The sequence below is a fragment of the Ovis aries genome, chromosome 8 (assembly GCF_016772045.2).
Source record: "Ovis aries strain OAR_USU_Benz2616 breed Rambouillet chromosome 8, ARS-UI_Ramb_v3.0, whole genome shotgun sequence".
NCBI lineage: Eukaryota > Metazoa > Chordata > Mammalia > Artiodactyla > Bovidae > Ovis > Ovis aries.
The window spans coordinates 63,341,804-63,357,472 of record NC_056061.1 but is presented as its reverse complement, the minus strand read 5'-3'; the positions used below and the strand labels follow the sequence as shown (position 1 = coordinate 63,357,472).

Genomic DNA, 15,669 nt, shown 5'->3' with positions numbered 1-15,669 from the left:
AGAAGAAAAGTAAATAGCTGAGAAAAGAAGAAAAGTGAAAAGTAAAGGAGAAAGGGAAAGATATACCCAACCGAATGCAGAATTCCAGAGAATAGCAAGAAGATACAAGAAAGGCTTCTTAAGTGAACAATGCAAAGAAATAGAGGAAAACAATAGAATGAGGAAGACTAGCGATCTCTTCAAGAAAACTGGAGATACCAAGGGAACATTTCATGCAAGATGGGCACAATAAAGGACAGAAATGGCAAAGACCTAACAGAAGCAGAAAAGATTAGGAAGAGGTGGCAAGAATACAGAGAAGAACTATACAAAAATATCTTAATGACCTGAATAACCACAATGGTGTGGTCACTCTCCTAGAGTCAGACATCCTGGAATGTGAAGTCAAGTGGGCCTTAGGAAGCATTACTATGAACAAAGCTAGTGGAGGTGATGGAATTCCATCTGAGCCATTTTAAATCCTAAAAGATAATGCTATGAAAGTGCTGCACTCAATATGCCAAAATTTGGAAAACTCAGCAGTGGCCACAGGACTGGAAAAGGTCAGTTTTCATTAAAATCCCAAAGAAAGGCAATGCGAAAGAATGTTCAAACTACCACACAACTGCACTCATTTCACATGCTTGCAATGTTATGCTCAAAATCCTTCAAGCTAGGCTTTAACAGTATGTGAATTGAGAAATTCCAGATGTACAAGCTGGATTTAGAAAAGGCAGAAGAACCAGAGATCAAATAGCCAACATCTGTTGGATCACAGTAAAAACAAGGGAATTCCAGAAAAACATCTATTTTTGTTTCATTGACTATGCTAAATCCTTTGACTGTGTGGATCACAACAAACTGTGGAAAATTCTTAACAAGATGGGAATAACAAACCAGCTTACCTGTCTTCTGAGAAACCTGTATGCAGGTCAAGAAGCAATAGTTAGAACCGGACATGGAACAACAGACTGGTTCAAAATTGGGAAAGGAATATGTCAACACTGTATATTATCATCCTGCTTATTTAATTTATATGCAGAGTACATAATGCAAAATGCTGGGCTGGATGAATCACAAGCTAGAATCAAGACTGCCAGGAGAAGTATCAACAACCTCAGATATGCAGATAAAACCACTCTAATGGCAGAAAGTGAAGAGGAATTAAGGAACCTCTTGATCAAGGTGAAAGAGGAGACTGAAAAAGCTGGCTTAAAACTCAACACTCAAAAAACGAAGATCATGGCATCTAGTCCCATCACTTCATGGCAAATAGGGAAAAAGTGGCAACAGTGACAGATTTTATTTTCTTGGGCTCCAAAATCACTGCGGATGGTGACTGTAGCCATGAAATTAAAGGATGTTTGCTCCCTGGAAGAAAAGCCATGTCAAACCTAGACAGCATATTAAAAATCAGAGACATCACTTTGCTGGCAAAGGTCCATATAGTCAAAGCTATAGTTCTCCCAGCGGTCATATACGGATGTGAGAATTGGACCATAAAGAAGGCTGAGTGCTGAAGAATTGATGCTTTTGAACTGTGGTGCTGGAGAAGACTCTTGGGAGTCCCGTGGACAGCAAGGAGGTCAAACTAGTCAATCCTAAAGGAAATCAGTCCTGAATATTCATTGGAAGGACTGATGCTGAAGCTCCAATACTTTGTCCACCTGATGCAAAGAGCCAACTCATTGGAAAAGACTCTGATGCTGGGAAAGATTTAGGGCAAGAGAAGGGGACAACAGAAAGGTGAGATGATTGGATGGGATCATCAACTCAATGGACATGGGTTTGAGCAAACTCTGTAAGATAGTGAAGGATGTATGTATTACAGTTCTTGGGGTGGCAGAGTTGAACAGGACTTAGCAACTGAACAACAATCCTTGTCTTCCTTTTGACTTTTTAAAAAATTTAAGCTCTTCTTTTCCAAACTACCTAAGTTGGAGATTTAGAACATTAATTTTAGACTTTCTATTTTTTGAGGTAAGTCATTGAAACCATAAATATCCTTTCACGCACTGTTTTGGCTATATCTTACAAGTTCTCATATAGGATTTTCATAATTTTTTGGTTCAAACTAATTTTTGTTTCTATGGTAGACATCTGTGCAGAAAATTTCAATTTGAGGCTAAGTTAAAGAAAGATTGATTAATCAAGTACATTGAAGCAGACATCCTAAATAAGTACATTATATTCAAAATGGCCCATATTTGCAAGGTAAAGTATATTAAGTAGAAAAAGTTACATGTTTTTCTTCTTCGAAATTCCCTTCTTCTGCCAGAAATTGGGAACATCTCTCTTGGAGGCACAAACATGAAGCTTCCACTTTATTTTTTGTCATCAAGAAAGGAGCAATATTACCAGAGATCAAGGCAGTTTCTCTGTCTCTCTCTCCATCTGTCTGCCTGCCAGACCTGCAGCCAAGTGAAGTGGCTATGCCTCTGAGCCTCTAGCTGTCCCATCTCTTGTTAGAAGGATAAGTGCCTTTCAAGGGCACAAGAGTGGGCAATCTGACTCTCTTTTGGGATCCCATTACATTCCCTATTCCAACTTTACCAAGAATAAATCAGATGACATATTTGAATTCTCATATTAATCTTGTGTTTATTTCTCAGGTGCTTCAGAGTCTGGAGGGAAAGGAAATAGAGTTTTGGAGAACTCTGAACAAACACTTAAAGAAAAGCAAGACTTGTTTCATTTCAGCTTCTGGTGGGAATGAGGAATTGGTGTCAGTGGCTAGGGTGTCACAGGTCTGATAAAGACTAGGGCTTCCTTCTAAAGCCGAAACGTGGGAGAGAGAAGGAAGCAAGGTGTTCTTTTTGGTTATAAAATGTTTTGGGTGGGGGGAGTAGAAGCAAAATAAGAAAATGTATTTTGAAAAACAAAATGTCCTGTATGCCTCTGATTAATAAGCACACAGCACACATGGCAGAGAGACAAATTAGAGAGAGAACGGCAAATAACATACCAGGCGTTCGAACTCCAAAAGAGCAAGCAAACATCCTGGGTGCCCAGGGGTTTCCTTTGTATGCGTGAGCCCTGCACATTTTGGTATCTAGGTTACCAGCCTTCCCAAATTACTGGTGTTGCCACAGTAAGTGGAGGCGATGCTCGTGAGAACAACCTGGCCCACGTGAGTGTGTCATGCTCTGTGGGGCAGCACGGCCTAGACACACTGCCCTGGTGTCAATTACAGCTTCGCTTAGCAAATTGACCGTGGGGAGCTAGCAAATCCATGAAGAAGGGAACACAGGACTAACTTCCTTTGCAGTACTAAGGAAGATATTATAGAAAGTGCATTGAGACCTATACACCTCGTAGGCAAAGTATTTACTTAGAATTCAGCTGTCGAGTGGCTCTGCCTTGGGCAACAATAACTCCAGTGCCTTTCATCTCTGTATACTTGCTTTCTGTATGCTCAGTCACTTAGCCATGTCTGCCTCTTTGCCACCCCATGGACTGTAGCCCACCAGACTCCTCTGTCCATGGGATTTTATAGGCGAGAATACTGGTGTGGGTTGCCGTTTTCTTCTCCAGGGGCTCTTCCCAACCCAAGGGATCTAACCCTGGTCTCTTGCATCTCCTGCACGGGCAGGCAGGTTGCTTACTGCTCACATCACCTGGAAAGTTCTGAGGGGGGAAAGAAAGGCTGCTGCTGCTTCCAAACACTCTCTGCAGAAATTCTGTCTTCAGGTCAGAATATTGAGCACTTGAATATCAAAATGTATTGAACACTTATTCAAGGACTGTAGTGTTAGATACCAAAGGAAATACAGAAAAACAATGTACACACAACCATGTTTAGGGAGACAAGAGGCTTGTTCCACATGGTATTGTGGAGCAGTCAGAGTGATGAGGCATTATGATCAATTGCTAAACGGTGGAACAGGATTTAGAGAAGAGCGAAACCACCGCTCTGAGGAAGCAGAGTCATAAAAGAGAAGGATTTTGACAGAAAGGCAGTTGTAATTAGAACATCTGGGTTTATATTTTAGTCATATTGCTCACAAGCACTTTGGGTGAGTAAACCTCTCTTCACGAAGCCTCAGTATCCCAATCTGGAAAATGGGAGCAATATTATCTCCCTATAGAAGTCTGTAAATAAGCTAAAGTGAAGTGCCAGCAGTGTCTGTCTAGCTTATTGTGATCCACCGTTTTACTAGGTTAGGTGGAAGTGGCCAATGGGCACAGGTCAGGGGAAGCTGGAATAGAAGCAGGAAAGCAGAAACTGAACAAAGCAGGATGGAATGAGGGTGCATCCTGGGAAATGATGGGAAATGAGAATGATGATGGAAGGGTCTGGAAACTGGGCAGAGTATTTTAGACTTGATGGGAGAGGCAACATGCGCCACCGGAGAGCGGAAAAATAAACAGTGGCTGTTTACGAATATAGTGAAAAATGCTAGTTGCTCAGTCATGTCTAACTCTTTGCGACCCCACGGACAGTAGTCTGCCTGGCTCCTTTGTCCATGGAATTCTCTAGGCAAGAATACTGGAATGGATAGTCATTCCCTTCTCCAGGGGATCTTCCTGACCTAGGGATTGAACCCGGGTCTCCTGCAGTGCCAGTGGGTTCTTTACCATCTGAGCCACAAGGGAAGCTCATAAATGTACCACATATTTGTTTATCACTTTACATACTCACGAAGTACTTATGCAAACTTTATGGCATTTTGAACCGGCAACCTTTGGCATACGGTCACTATGTAGAGATATTAAACTGCTAGGTTCAGAGTTAAATGATTTAGCTATGGTATCTAGCTGATGAGTGGCAGAGAGGGGATTCAAACCTTGACTCAGACCCAAGTTCATGGAAAGGGTAGCTGAACCAGCGCCAGGAAAAAGAGCTGCTGGAATCATCCACATTGTAATAGGAAAGTCCAGTCCAATGATAAGTATTTGTAGGGAAAGACCAGGGGCTTGGGTTCAGATGGAGATTTGTATCCTTTCTCTTTTTTAAGAAAGTTAATTTTATTTTATTTATTTATTTGGTTGCACAGGGTCTTAGTTGCAGCATGTGGGCTCATCATTGCCCCTTGGGATCTTAGTTCCCCAACCAGGGATGGAACCCACATCCCCTTATTGGAAGGCAGAGTCTTAACCACTGGACCACCAGGGAAGTGTCCACCTTTTCTCTTTCTTATGACCCTGGGCAAGTCATTTGACTCCTTGAAGTAGTTTCTTTGCAGGAGGGAAAACTCCTTTTTCCTGGCTTCATGTTTCTATGGGCAGAAACACCCAGTGCAATAACATTCTGGGTCCTTCTCCTTTTCTCACTTCGTCCCAGTGGAGGGGGTGTGGCTGGTCTGACTGGTGAATTCAGGAGAAAGAGATGAGCATGCATGGTGGCCCCTTCCACTTTCCTCTTCCTAGAGATTGGCTAGTTCAAAGAAAGTCCGTCCTGTCCCTCCAGACGACAAGCTTCACAGGGGCGGGGCAGGTTCTTAGGGGATGGTCGTTTGGGTGGTGGCCCCTGGTAGCTCAGTCCGTAAATGCAGGAGACCTGGGTTCAATCCCTGGGTTGGGACGATCCCTTGGAGAAGGAAATGGCTACCCACTCCAGTATTCTTGCCATGGACAGCTACAGCTCAAGGGGTCACAAGAGTTGGACACGACTTAGTGACTAAACCACCAAATACTTCTGGTCTCACTGGCCTCCAAAGCTGTATTGTGTTCATCAACCAAGTAGTGATTGGATACCAAAGGTGACCCTTTGATCTGCCTTGCCTGAAGCTCTGTTAGGGAAAACATTCTTCACTGGTATATAACCTCACAAAGTTATTATGAATATTAAAGATAATATATGTTAAATACTGGCATAAAGAAAAAATGGTCATTACTACCGTGGGTCCATAAATTTTCTTAATCAGCAATTAAACTTGGATTGTTCCTTCATTTCTGGAAACACTGGGTCAGAATTTCCACTTTTAATTACAGTCAAATCTCGTGAAAACAACATCAGCAAGCTGTTCAAATTAAGCTTTTAAAAAACTGGTGAGTAGCCAATACTGCTCAAGGTAATTTTGTTACACTGATTTTTCTGGTGTCAGGTACCAAAACCCACTGTGATTAAACCTTCATAGACAAGTTTACAGGTACAAAAAAGTTGATCACTTTTCTTTTCGGTTGAGAAGCAGAGGAATTCTTGAAGTATCCTCAAAATAGCTCCAATTCCTCCTCAAAATCATGAAGTGGCTCACTGGGACATATATCCTAAGCTGGACATCCTTTGTCTCATGACATGTGGGAGAAATAGGGTATAAGAAGGAGTGGAGAACAGGGTCCCTTTTAGAAATCAGAGATCAGTAAAGCTCATTTTTGGATAATGTACAACCTGAGTATAAAATCATTTTGAAATCCAATTTTGGCAAAAGTGAATAAACACACACATCTGCAGACAGTACCTTAGGGAGCAAACTGAAAGTTCAGCCTGGGTTCCAGTCAGATGCATGTGGCTCAAATTTTCAAATGGTTCTGCTGCAGTGAGCATTTATCAACGCCCCCTTAGCCCAACTCTCAACACATGCCCACACAGCCCCCATTGCTAAAGATACTATCATTGGATACTGCATATGACTGGCAAACGCTTTCTAAGTACTTCCTGTGCACAAGACAAGGTGCTCAGCCCCCACAACAAAGCTGGGGGCATCCTTCACGGCCTCCCTACCTCTTTCATGATCTTGATGGCTTCCACACGGTGCTGGGGTGGGGGGTAGAGAAGCACACGGTGGTATAGGGACTGCAACACGGGCTTCATGGAGTCCACCGACCCCACCAGCCGCACCAGCTCAGCTGCGATGTAGTAGATGGTCCGGGCCACCGGCCCGCTAAGGGCTGGCGCCGTGGAGGAGCAGCCTGAACCTCGGCCGTGGTCGGAAACCCCAGGGGATGCAGAGTCTGACTCGATGCTGGTGCTCGTGCTGCTGCTGTGTGCAGAGGTGATGGTTTTATCATGAATCGGATTCCCCAGGATCACGATGAGAGCGGGGCAAAGGTTCTTCCTAAGAGGGGATGAGAGGAAAGATCAGTTTCCCTTCAAGCCAGATGATGAAACATGAATACTATCCTGAGGGTAAATACCAGGTGCCCCCAAAATGACATGTAAGATCTGGGCTCTTTACTGCCCCCTTTTGTGGCTACCTCCTGGTCCAGCGTGTCCTGTCTCTCCATCACTCCTGGGGATAGCAACATAATTCTTTTCTTCATAATTCAAGCTGGGGTTAACTATATAAACTATCAAGAGAAGTATCAGAAAGCATCTTCTATGAAGCAAATAGACTCAAAGTGCTAAATGGCTTAGTGAAAAAGTTTCATTTTATTATAAATAATGAAATTACTTATATTTCTCATTTGAGAAGTTAATTTAAAATTCTGACACATGTCACACTGATACACAGCACTCGACTTTCTCCCTGTTAGATTAGCCCAGGAACCCAGAGTAACTTGCGGGCTGCCTGAGGGCCCTGTCATTTATGTGAATCTCTGACTGTGATTAAGAGACTAGTTTGCAGGTTGAGATGGAGAGAGTACCAGGGTGAGGTTGAGAAGAAGGTTCAGTTATGGTGAAGGGGAACTATCTCCCCTGTGCAATTCACTGGTAACTTCATATGATTTAGAACATAGGCTTTCATGATCCTATGATATAAATAAAATGCAGGTGGGCCTTGGGAGCCATAGTTGGTTAAAATAATTATCCTTTACTCTCCGTAGCTTGGTCTGGTGCATATAAGCAAAGCAGCTTCCATACTTTCCCTCTAATACATTTACACAGAAATGGAACAACAAGAGAGGCACAGATACCATGAGAAGGGACCCACAGACCCAGCTGGAAGAGCGAGCTCCCAGGCCTAGCGCAGAGCCAGGGTGGGCATCAAGACGAGTACTCACCAGATGAGGTCTGTGAAGCCTCGGTGCAGCTGCATGGAGGAGGAGGAGCTGCTGAGCACGGACAGGATGCACTCCAGGTACAGGAGCTGCAGCTGCTGGCTGTCACTGCGGTGGGGCAGAACCAACACACAAACACATCCAAAGGAAAGGGAAGATTAAAGAGGTGGTGTGTGGGAAACACTCGAGAAAATATTAGGCATCACAGTGTTAATTTAGGGGGAGGTTGGTAATGTCATGGGTTGCCTTCTGCTCCCCTCACCTCTATTTCACACTTTGAGGGCCTAATCCCTGGTACCTCAAACATGGTCTTATTTGGAGGTGGGGTCTTTACACAGGCAATCAAATTAAAGCACAGCCATTAGGGTAGATCCTAATTCAACAGGATTGGTACCCTATGGTTTTTCCAGTAGTCATGTATGGACGTGCGAGTTGGACCATAAAGAGGCTGAAAGTGTTAGTCACTCAGTCATGTTTGACTTTCTGAAACCCACCAGGTTCTTCTGTCCATGGAATTCTCCAAGCAGGAATATTGGAGTGGGTGGCCATTTCCTTCTCCAGGGGATCCTCCCCATCCAGGTACTGAACCTGGGAATCCTTCATTGCAGGCAGACTCTTTACCAACTGAGCCACCAGGGAAGTGCAAAGAAGGCTGAATGCCAAAGAACTGATGCTTTCAAACTGTGGTGCTGGAGAAGACTCTTCAGAATCCCTTGGACAGCAAGATCAAACTGGTCAATCCTGAAGGAAATCAATCCTGGATATTCACTGGAAGGACTGATGCTGAAGCTCTAATTCCTCGGCCGCCTGATGCAAAGAGCCAATTCATTGGGAAAGACCCTGATGCTGGGAAAGATTGAAGGCAGGAGGAGAAGGGGATGACAGGGGATGAGATGGTTGGATGGCATCACTGACTCAATGGACACAAGTTTGAACAAACCATGGGAGATGGTGAGGGATAGGGAAGCCTGGCGTGCTGCAGTTCATGGGGTCTTGAAGAGTTGGACATGACTGAGGAACTAAACAATCATCTTCACAAAACAGGGAAATTTGGACACAGAAATACATATGGAGGGAAGACAAGGTGAAGAGACAAGGGGAGCAGACAAGGAGTGAAGCCTTCCAGAGCTGAGAAGAAACCAACCCCGCTGACATTTTGATCTCCAGCCTCCAGAACCATGAGACAATGCATTTCTATTATTAAAGCCACTTTTTTGTGATACACAGTTCATGATACTTTGTTTTGGCAGCCCCAGCAAACCAATTAGGATGATTTTTCTGTAATAAACTTGATTTTTTAGAAGTTGTGATTTATAGAAAAATGTAGCATGGTACAGAAGGTGACCATATTTTACCCACCCCTGTATGTGGTTTATCCTATTAGTAACATCTTACCATTAAAGAACAAATTAACAGTTACCATTAAGGGATAAATACTGATATATTGATTTAAGTCTACAGTTTACTTCAGAAATACTAAATTTTAATATATTTAATTGTCTAAATTTGCCAAGACACTATGTACCGTGATATCTTTTAGATGGTTAATACTTTACTAACTTACATTTGGCTTTTCTTTTTTTTTTTTGTTTTAAAGCACCAATATTTTTCAATGGACAAATTATTTTTCTCATGGTTATTACTATACAGTTCTTCAATAGAACCAGATATTTTTTAAAAGCATATAACTTTATGAGATGCACACTTTTATACCTGAACTAAATTTTCTGCCTAATCCACTGTCAAGTTTCCCACGAGTACCTATCAGCAAAGCGTGCTGCAGCAATACGGCAACCCCAAGGCATCGGACTCAACAACAGAGAGAGCTCATTGCCAAGGAAACTGGCTGGGAATCTCCTTGGAGACTGAATGCGGCTGCTTTTCTGTGGGGTGCTGCAGTCTGGCAAAATAAGTACTCGTGGCCTGGCATGAGTCACGTCATTAGAGGCACACCTTCCACGCAGGCCCTTCACTAGATATACAGATGTGCATGTACAGGGTGTACATCTCATATTTGTCTGACAATAGGTGTATCTGTGGAGTGCACAGGGCAGAAAGGAGCCTAGAAACCAGCCAAGACTTTCAACACACACTAGGGAATATGTGCCCACTTAGGAGGTCTGTGAGTCACTCTGCCTGGCCTTTTGTTGGAGCAGGTTGAGTGTCTACTAGTCTCACTCTTTGCTCGTCTCTGGGTTTCCTCCAGGCTCAAGATGCACGGAGAACAGCTCTTGTAGGTGACAGGGGTCCGTGAAGAAGAAGCAGGGCAGGCCTGGCACCACACCCTCAGTCTCTGGAGTTCTTAAAATTGATTGTGTTTTGAGCTGTTTTGACTTTACCTCCCTTAGAAACACATTCAAATTTAGTTAGAAAAAGGAGAGAGAGTTAATTGCATAGGAGTGGAATGGAATTAGAATGTGCAATATGAAGGTCACCCTTGCCTCACTGATTCCTCTCTGACATTCTGTTCTGGGAAGAGAGGGAAGTGGGAGAGGGTGTGGGAGACCAACAAGCAGAGAATGAAGAAATATATTCCTAAGCCCAATGATTCTCCCCCAAGTTCTTGGATTTAAACAGCACTGTCTAACTCAACCTGCCTATTAGAGTGCTCTATTAATACCACATCTTCAAGGCATGTGTGTTAACCTGTGTGCCTGAAAGCATTTTCTGAATACTCCCAGGAGTCTGAACATATCCTGAGCATACACCCCTATAAAGCTAAAGCCCCAGGAAGTATACAAGCACTGATTTTGGAAATGGATATTGAGAGAGCAAGTAATGACCTGCCTCTTGAGAAACCTGTATGCAGGTCAGGAAGCAACAGATAGATCTGGACACGGAACAACAGACTGGTTCCAAATAGGAAAAGGAGTACGTCAAGGCTGTATATTGTCACCTGCTTATTTAACTTATATGCAGAGTACATCATGAGAAATGCTGGGGTGGAGGAAGCACAAGCTGGAATCAAGATTGCTGGGAGAAATATCAAGAACCTCAGATATGCAGATGACACCACCCTTATGGCAGAAAGCGATGAAAGACTAAGGAGCCTCTTGATGAAAGTGAAAGAGGAGAGTGAAAAAGTTGGCTTAAAGCTCAACATTCAGAAAACGAAGATCATGGCATCTGGTCCCATCACTTCATGGCAAATAGATGGGGAAACAGTGGAAACAGTGGCTGACTATTTTTCTGGGCTCCAAAATCACTACAGATGGTGACTGCAGCCATGAAATTAAAAGATGCTTATTCCTTGGAAGGAAAGTTATGACCATCCTAGACAGCATATTCAAAAGCAGAGACATTACTTTGTCAACAAAGGTCCATCTAGTCAAGGCTATGGTTTTTCCAGTAGTCATGTATGGATGTGAGAGTTGGACTATAAAGAAGGCTGAGCGCTGAAGAATCGATGCTTTTGAACTGTGGTGTTGGAGAAGACTCTTGAGAGTCCCTTGGACTGCAAGGAGATCCAACCAGTCCATCCTAAAGGAGATCAGTCCTGGGTGTTCACTGGAAGGACTGATGTTGAAGCTGAAACTCCAATACTTTGGCCCCCTGACGTGAAGAGCTGACTCACTGGAAAACACCTTGATGCTGGGAAACATTGAAGGCAGGAGGAGAAGGGGACAACAGAGGATGAGATGGTTGGATGGCATCACTGACTCAATGGACATGGGTTTGGGTAGACGCTGGCAGTTGGTGATGGACAGGGAGGCCTGGTGTGCTGTGGTTCATGGGGTCGCAAAGAGTCAGACACGACTGAGCAACTGAACTGAATGACCGTAGAAGGTGAAGCTGAAACTCCAATACTTTGGCCACCTGATGCGAAGAACTGACTCATTGGAAAAGACCCTGATGCTGGGAAGGATTGAAGGCAGGAGGAGAAGGGGACGACAGAAAATGAGTTGGTTGGATGGCATCACTGACTCGATGGACATGAGTCTGAGTAAGCTCCAGGAATTGGTGATGGACGGAAGCCTGCAATCCATGGGGTCACAAAGAGTCAGACACAACTGAGTGACTGAACTGAACTGAATGACCATAGCGTGATTTCAGACAAAGAACCTGTTCAGAAGTTAGAAGAGGTGTCAAGATTAGCCAATAGAAAATAAAAGGACTTAAAGCAATAAAATCAGAAGAAACTATACAGATATGAAAACCTAACAAAGAAAATTAATAGAACCACCAGAGTCAGGGCAGCCAAGGGCATGGTATCATCTGATCAGGTGGTCCAAACGTCTCCCAGTGAAGCTGCAGTAAACCTGCTACAGCTCAGCTTCTATAGCACCAGAACCCCCGTCATAGAGCACTGCAATCATGATGGGGAAGACCACAACCAAACGAGTCTCTAGAGGCAGAATTATGATAAGGAAATTGCTTTGAAAAACCAAGCAAGACTATGAGAATCCTATAAAGAAAATCAGTAAGCTCTATAACAATATGCCTAAAGCCACCTTTGATCCAATATTCAATGAGAAATCCTAGAAAATACATGCGTGTCACATGGGTTATTTTTTTCCATTCAAAGCCTATCATTTAGTTACATCATTCAGACACGTTTCCATTTTTCAGTGACTGATAGAAATGTATGACCTTTAGTTGCTAATACACATATGTGAACATTTGTGATGTTTGTGCAATGTATTTTTCTAACAATCTACAGTCCAAATTTCTAATGTAAGAAACTCCGAAATCCATTGTAAACTACCATTAGCACTGATAATTCTGAAAGCAAACAAACTTTTTAGAGCTAATATTTATCAAATATTTATTATGTACTGTGCAGCAAAAAAGATTCCACTTATACTAGTACTTCCTAGAAGACATCGATCTGAATGTCTTTAATAATAACTACACAATAAGCATTACTTAGGACTGTTTAAGGTAAAATAGGTCATATGGTTGCCCTACAGGTAGGGGTCCCTGTAGGGGACATTAGAGCCACTCAGGTTTTAAAGAACATGAACTGAACCCCAGATGCCAGGCAGGTCCTTACTGGATTTTGCTAAGAGCTCATTCTGGACCAACAAACAATGGTATCATTTATAGACCCATAAATTCATTCTCACTTATCTTGATGACTATTTTAAAATTTATTAATGGTATAATTACCTTGAGCTATTACTAGCACTTCTGTAGCACTTAAAATTCTTAGATTTTTCCCTTAGCAAACTACTCAAGAAAAGAAGCTTAACTTCTTTGTTTTCCCTTGGCAGCTCAGTAATGAACATAGCTGTTTTATTTTCAAAGTTTTGGAGGTCTTTGGTTTATTTTCTGACAGTGCTAAGACCTGGGGGTGGGGGTGGGGGAGCTGAGAAGAAGAATCCTTGACAGCTGCCAATAGCCAGCTGTGTGTTCCCCTGGGAAACATCAACAGTTGCACAGAATGTTAATATCAGATGAGGACTCAAGACGGTGATGGAACAAGGTGAAAGCAATCTATAATCACATCTGAACAGAAATTTAAAAAAAATCTGTATAATTACAAAAATGACCAAATATCACCCTCCCCTGTAAGTGACCCTTGCTGATTCTCCAGTGACAACTCTGGCTCTCATCTAGCCCTCTTGTCTAGATGACGACAGCTGGGTTGACCAAGAAGTTCATATGCGTTTTCCCGTAAGATTTTATGGAAAAACCCAAGGGAGCTTTTTAGACAACCCAATAGCATGTTCAATGCTAGAATTGCCCCTCTCTTTCCGACAGTACCCAATTTTTGAATAGAACGTCCAAGTGCTTTAATCCACCTGATATTACCCAACTCAGGTACAAATCCTATAACAATTCCTAACACCCACCCTTTTATTGGATGCCCCATCATTCCTCATACTGTAAAGGCTCCCTTGCTATAGTAAGTTAATAAACCTAATTCTGTTTATTCTGATCTTGGTGGGCACTGACAATCTTTTAGGTTAATTTTCTAGCTTAATTCATACAAAACCCCTAGAATATTTTATATTACTAACATTACATATTACTATTATGATTATAATGCAAATTAATAATATATTGAACTGTGTTATAATCATTAAGTATGTTAATGTTAAAATATTACTAATATATTACAATATTATGGTATACTTCAATATTATTATTAGGCATATTATTAATAAAAAATAACATGATAATAACAACTAATTATAGGATATATAAATTAGGGTGGTTGAGATCTTTGATCAAAGTCAAGAGCTAGTGAGGGGCAAAACACGGGTTTTTAACTCCAGTAATCCAACAAAACTGGAGAAGGAAATGGCAACCCACTCCAGTATTATTGCCTGGAAAATTCCATGGACAGAGGAGCCTGGTGGGCTGCAGTCCATGAGGTCACAGAGAGTCGGACACGATTGAGTGACTAACACATAATCCAACAAAAATAATGCAGTTGAACCAACAGTAAATAAACTGTGATTTATCATAGCATTAGTGACTCAGTTGTGTCAGACTCTTTGCAACCCCATGGACTGCAGCATCACTGATTTCCCTGTCCTTCACTATCTCCTGGAGTTTGCTCAAACTTCTGTTCATTGAGCAGGTGATGCTATCCAACCATCTCATCCTCTGTTACCCTCTTCTCCTGCCTTCAATCTTTCCCAGCATCAGGGTCTTTTCCAATGAGTCAGTTCCTCGCAACAGGTGGCCACAGTGTTGGAGCTTCAGCTTCAGCATCAGTCCTCCCAATGAATATTCGGGTTGATTTCCTTTAGAACTGACTGGTTGGATCTCCTTGTAGTCCAGGGGACTCTCAAGAGTCTCTATAATGGGACTGTTTCTCCCAGCTCATGACAATACATAAAATTCTACAGCAAAACCTTCTGAATTATCCAATGTCTAGTTTTCATTAAACAATAATGTGTCTTATCTATTTCAAAGGGCACTTCAGAATCCTACTGTGTTGCAGTTAATTATATGTGTATCTGGTAGAGGTTTTCATCTCACCTTGGCAAATCAGGCCTTTTTAATGACTTGAAATGATGAAAATCACTCAGTCATGTCTGACTCTTTGCGACCCCCTGGACTATATAGTCCATGGAGTTCTCCAGGCCAAAATACTGGAGTGGATAGCCTTTCCCTTCTCCAGGGGATCTTCCCAACCCAGGGATCGAACCCAGGTCTCCCACATTGCAGGTGGATTCTTTACCAGCTGAGCCACAACAAATGCATAAGTTATCAACTTACTGCCTGGAGAGCTGGGGCAATGAACATCACAGATAACCTAATACCACCGATTACACTGTCAGGCAGATAAATGACAAGTATATAAAAGTCAGAATAACACAGTCTTTTAGAAGATAAGTGTGTGAGCTCACAGGCTCAGGAGATGTCAGAAAAAAATAAAAAATGACCACCCAGGCCAATCCTGCCATTTAGCAGAGGAGAAAGGTCCAATAGTTTGATAAGAAGGCTCATTTAGAGTCATAACACCTGAGATGAGCCAGGTTAGGACTAGCCCTCACATCAACTAGCTCTTAGCCAACATTCTTTCCACTAACCTCCATTAGAAAATTGCATCCTTCAGTAATCATGTTTAACCAGGTGGGCTTGCCCAAGATCACTGAATATACTTCTCAGGAATGACAGTGAATTTACCAATGGTGGGGGCGGGGGAGGGGAACCACTGTCCCTATACTCTGCAACTCTAAGTGATGTTGTGGGCAAAAGTTCGTTCAGAAATAGGCCCTGAGCAGACCAGAGCACCAGTGTTGAAGGCACTTACTTGATGGCGGCTTGGAGCTTCTCACACAGAACAGTGAGCACGGAGACAAGGTCATCACAGAGGGACTCTACTGTTGACCCTTCAAACAGAGGAGGCGA

General features: G+C 42.6%; 1 protein-coding gene across 2 annotated transcripts in view; it reads right to left on the bottom strand.

Annotated features, from left to right (window-relative positions):
* ARFGEF3 (ARFGEF family member 3) overlaps window positions 1-15,669 on the bottom strand; it is a 181,457-nt gene that overhangs the window by 70,878 nt on the left and 94,910 nt on the right. For both annotated transcript variants that reach the window (XM_027972495.3, XM_042253525.2), the window contains 3 exons: window positions 15,572-15,650; window positions 7,864-7,968; window positions 6,644-6,977 (listed from right to left, as the gene is read on the bottom strand). In XM_027972495.3, coding sequence (XP_027828296.1) covers window positions 6,644-6,977; window positions 7,864-7,968; window positions 15,572-15,650 — 518 coding nt within the window. The remainder of the gene's footprint in view (window positions 1-6,643; window positions 6,978-7,863; window positions 7,969-15,571; window positions 15,651-15,669) is intronic.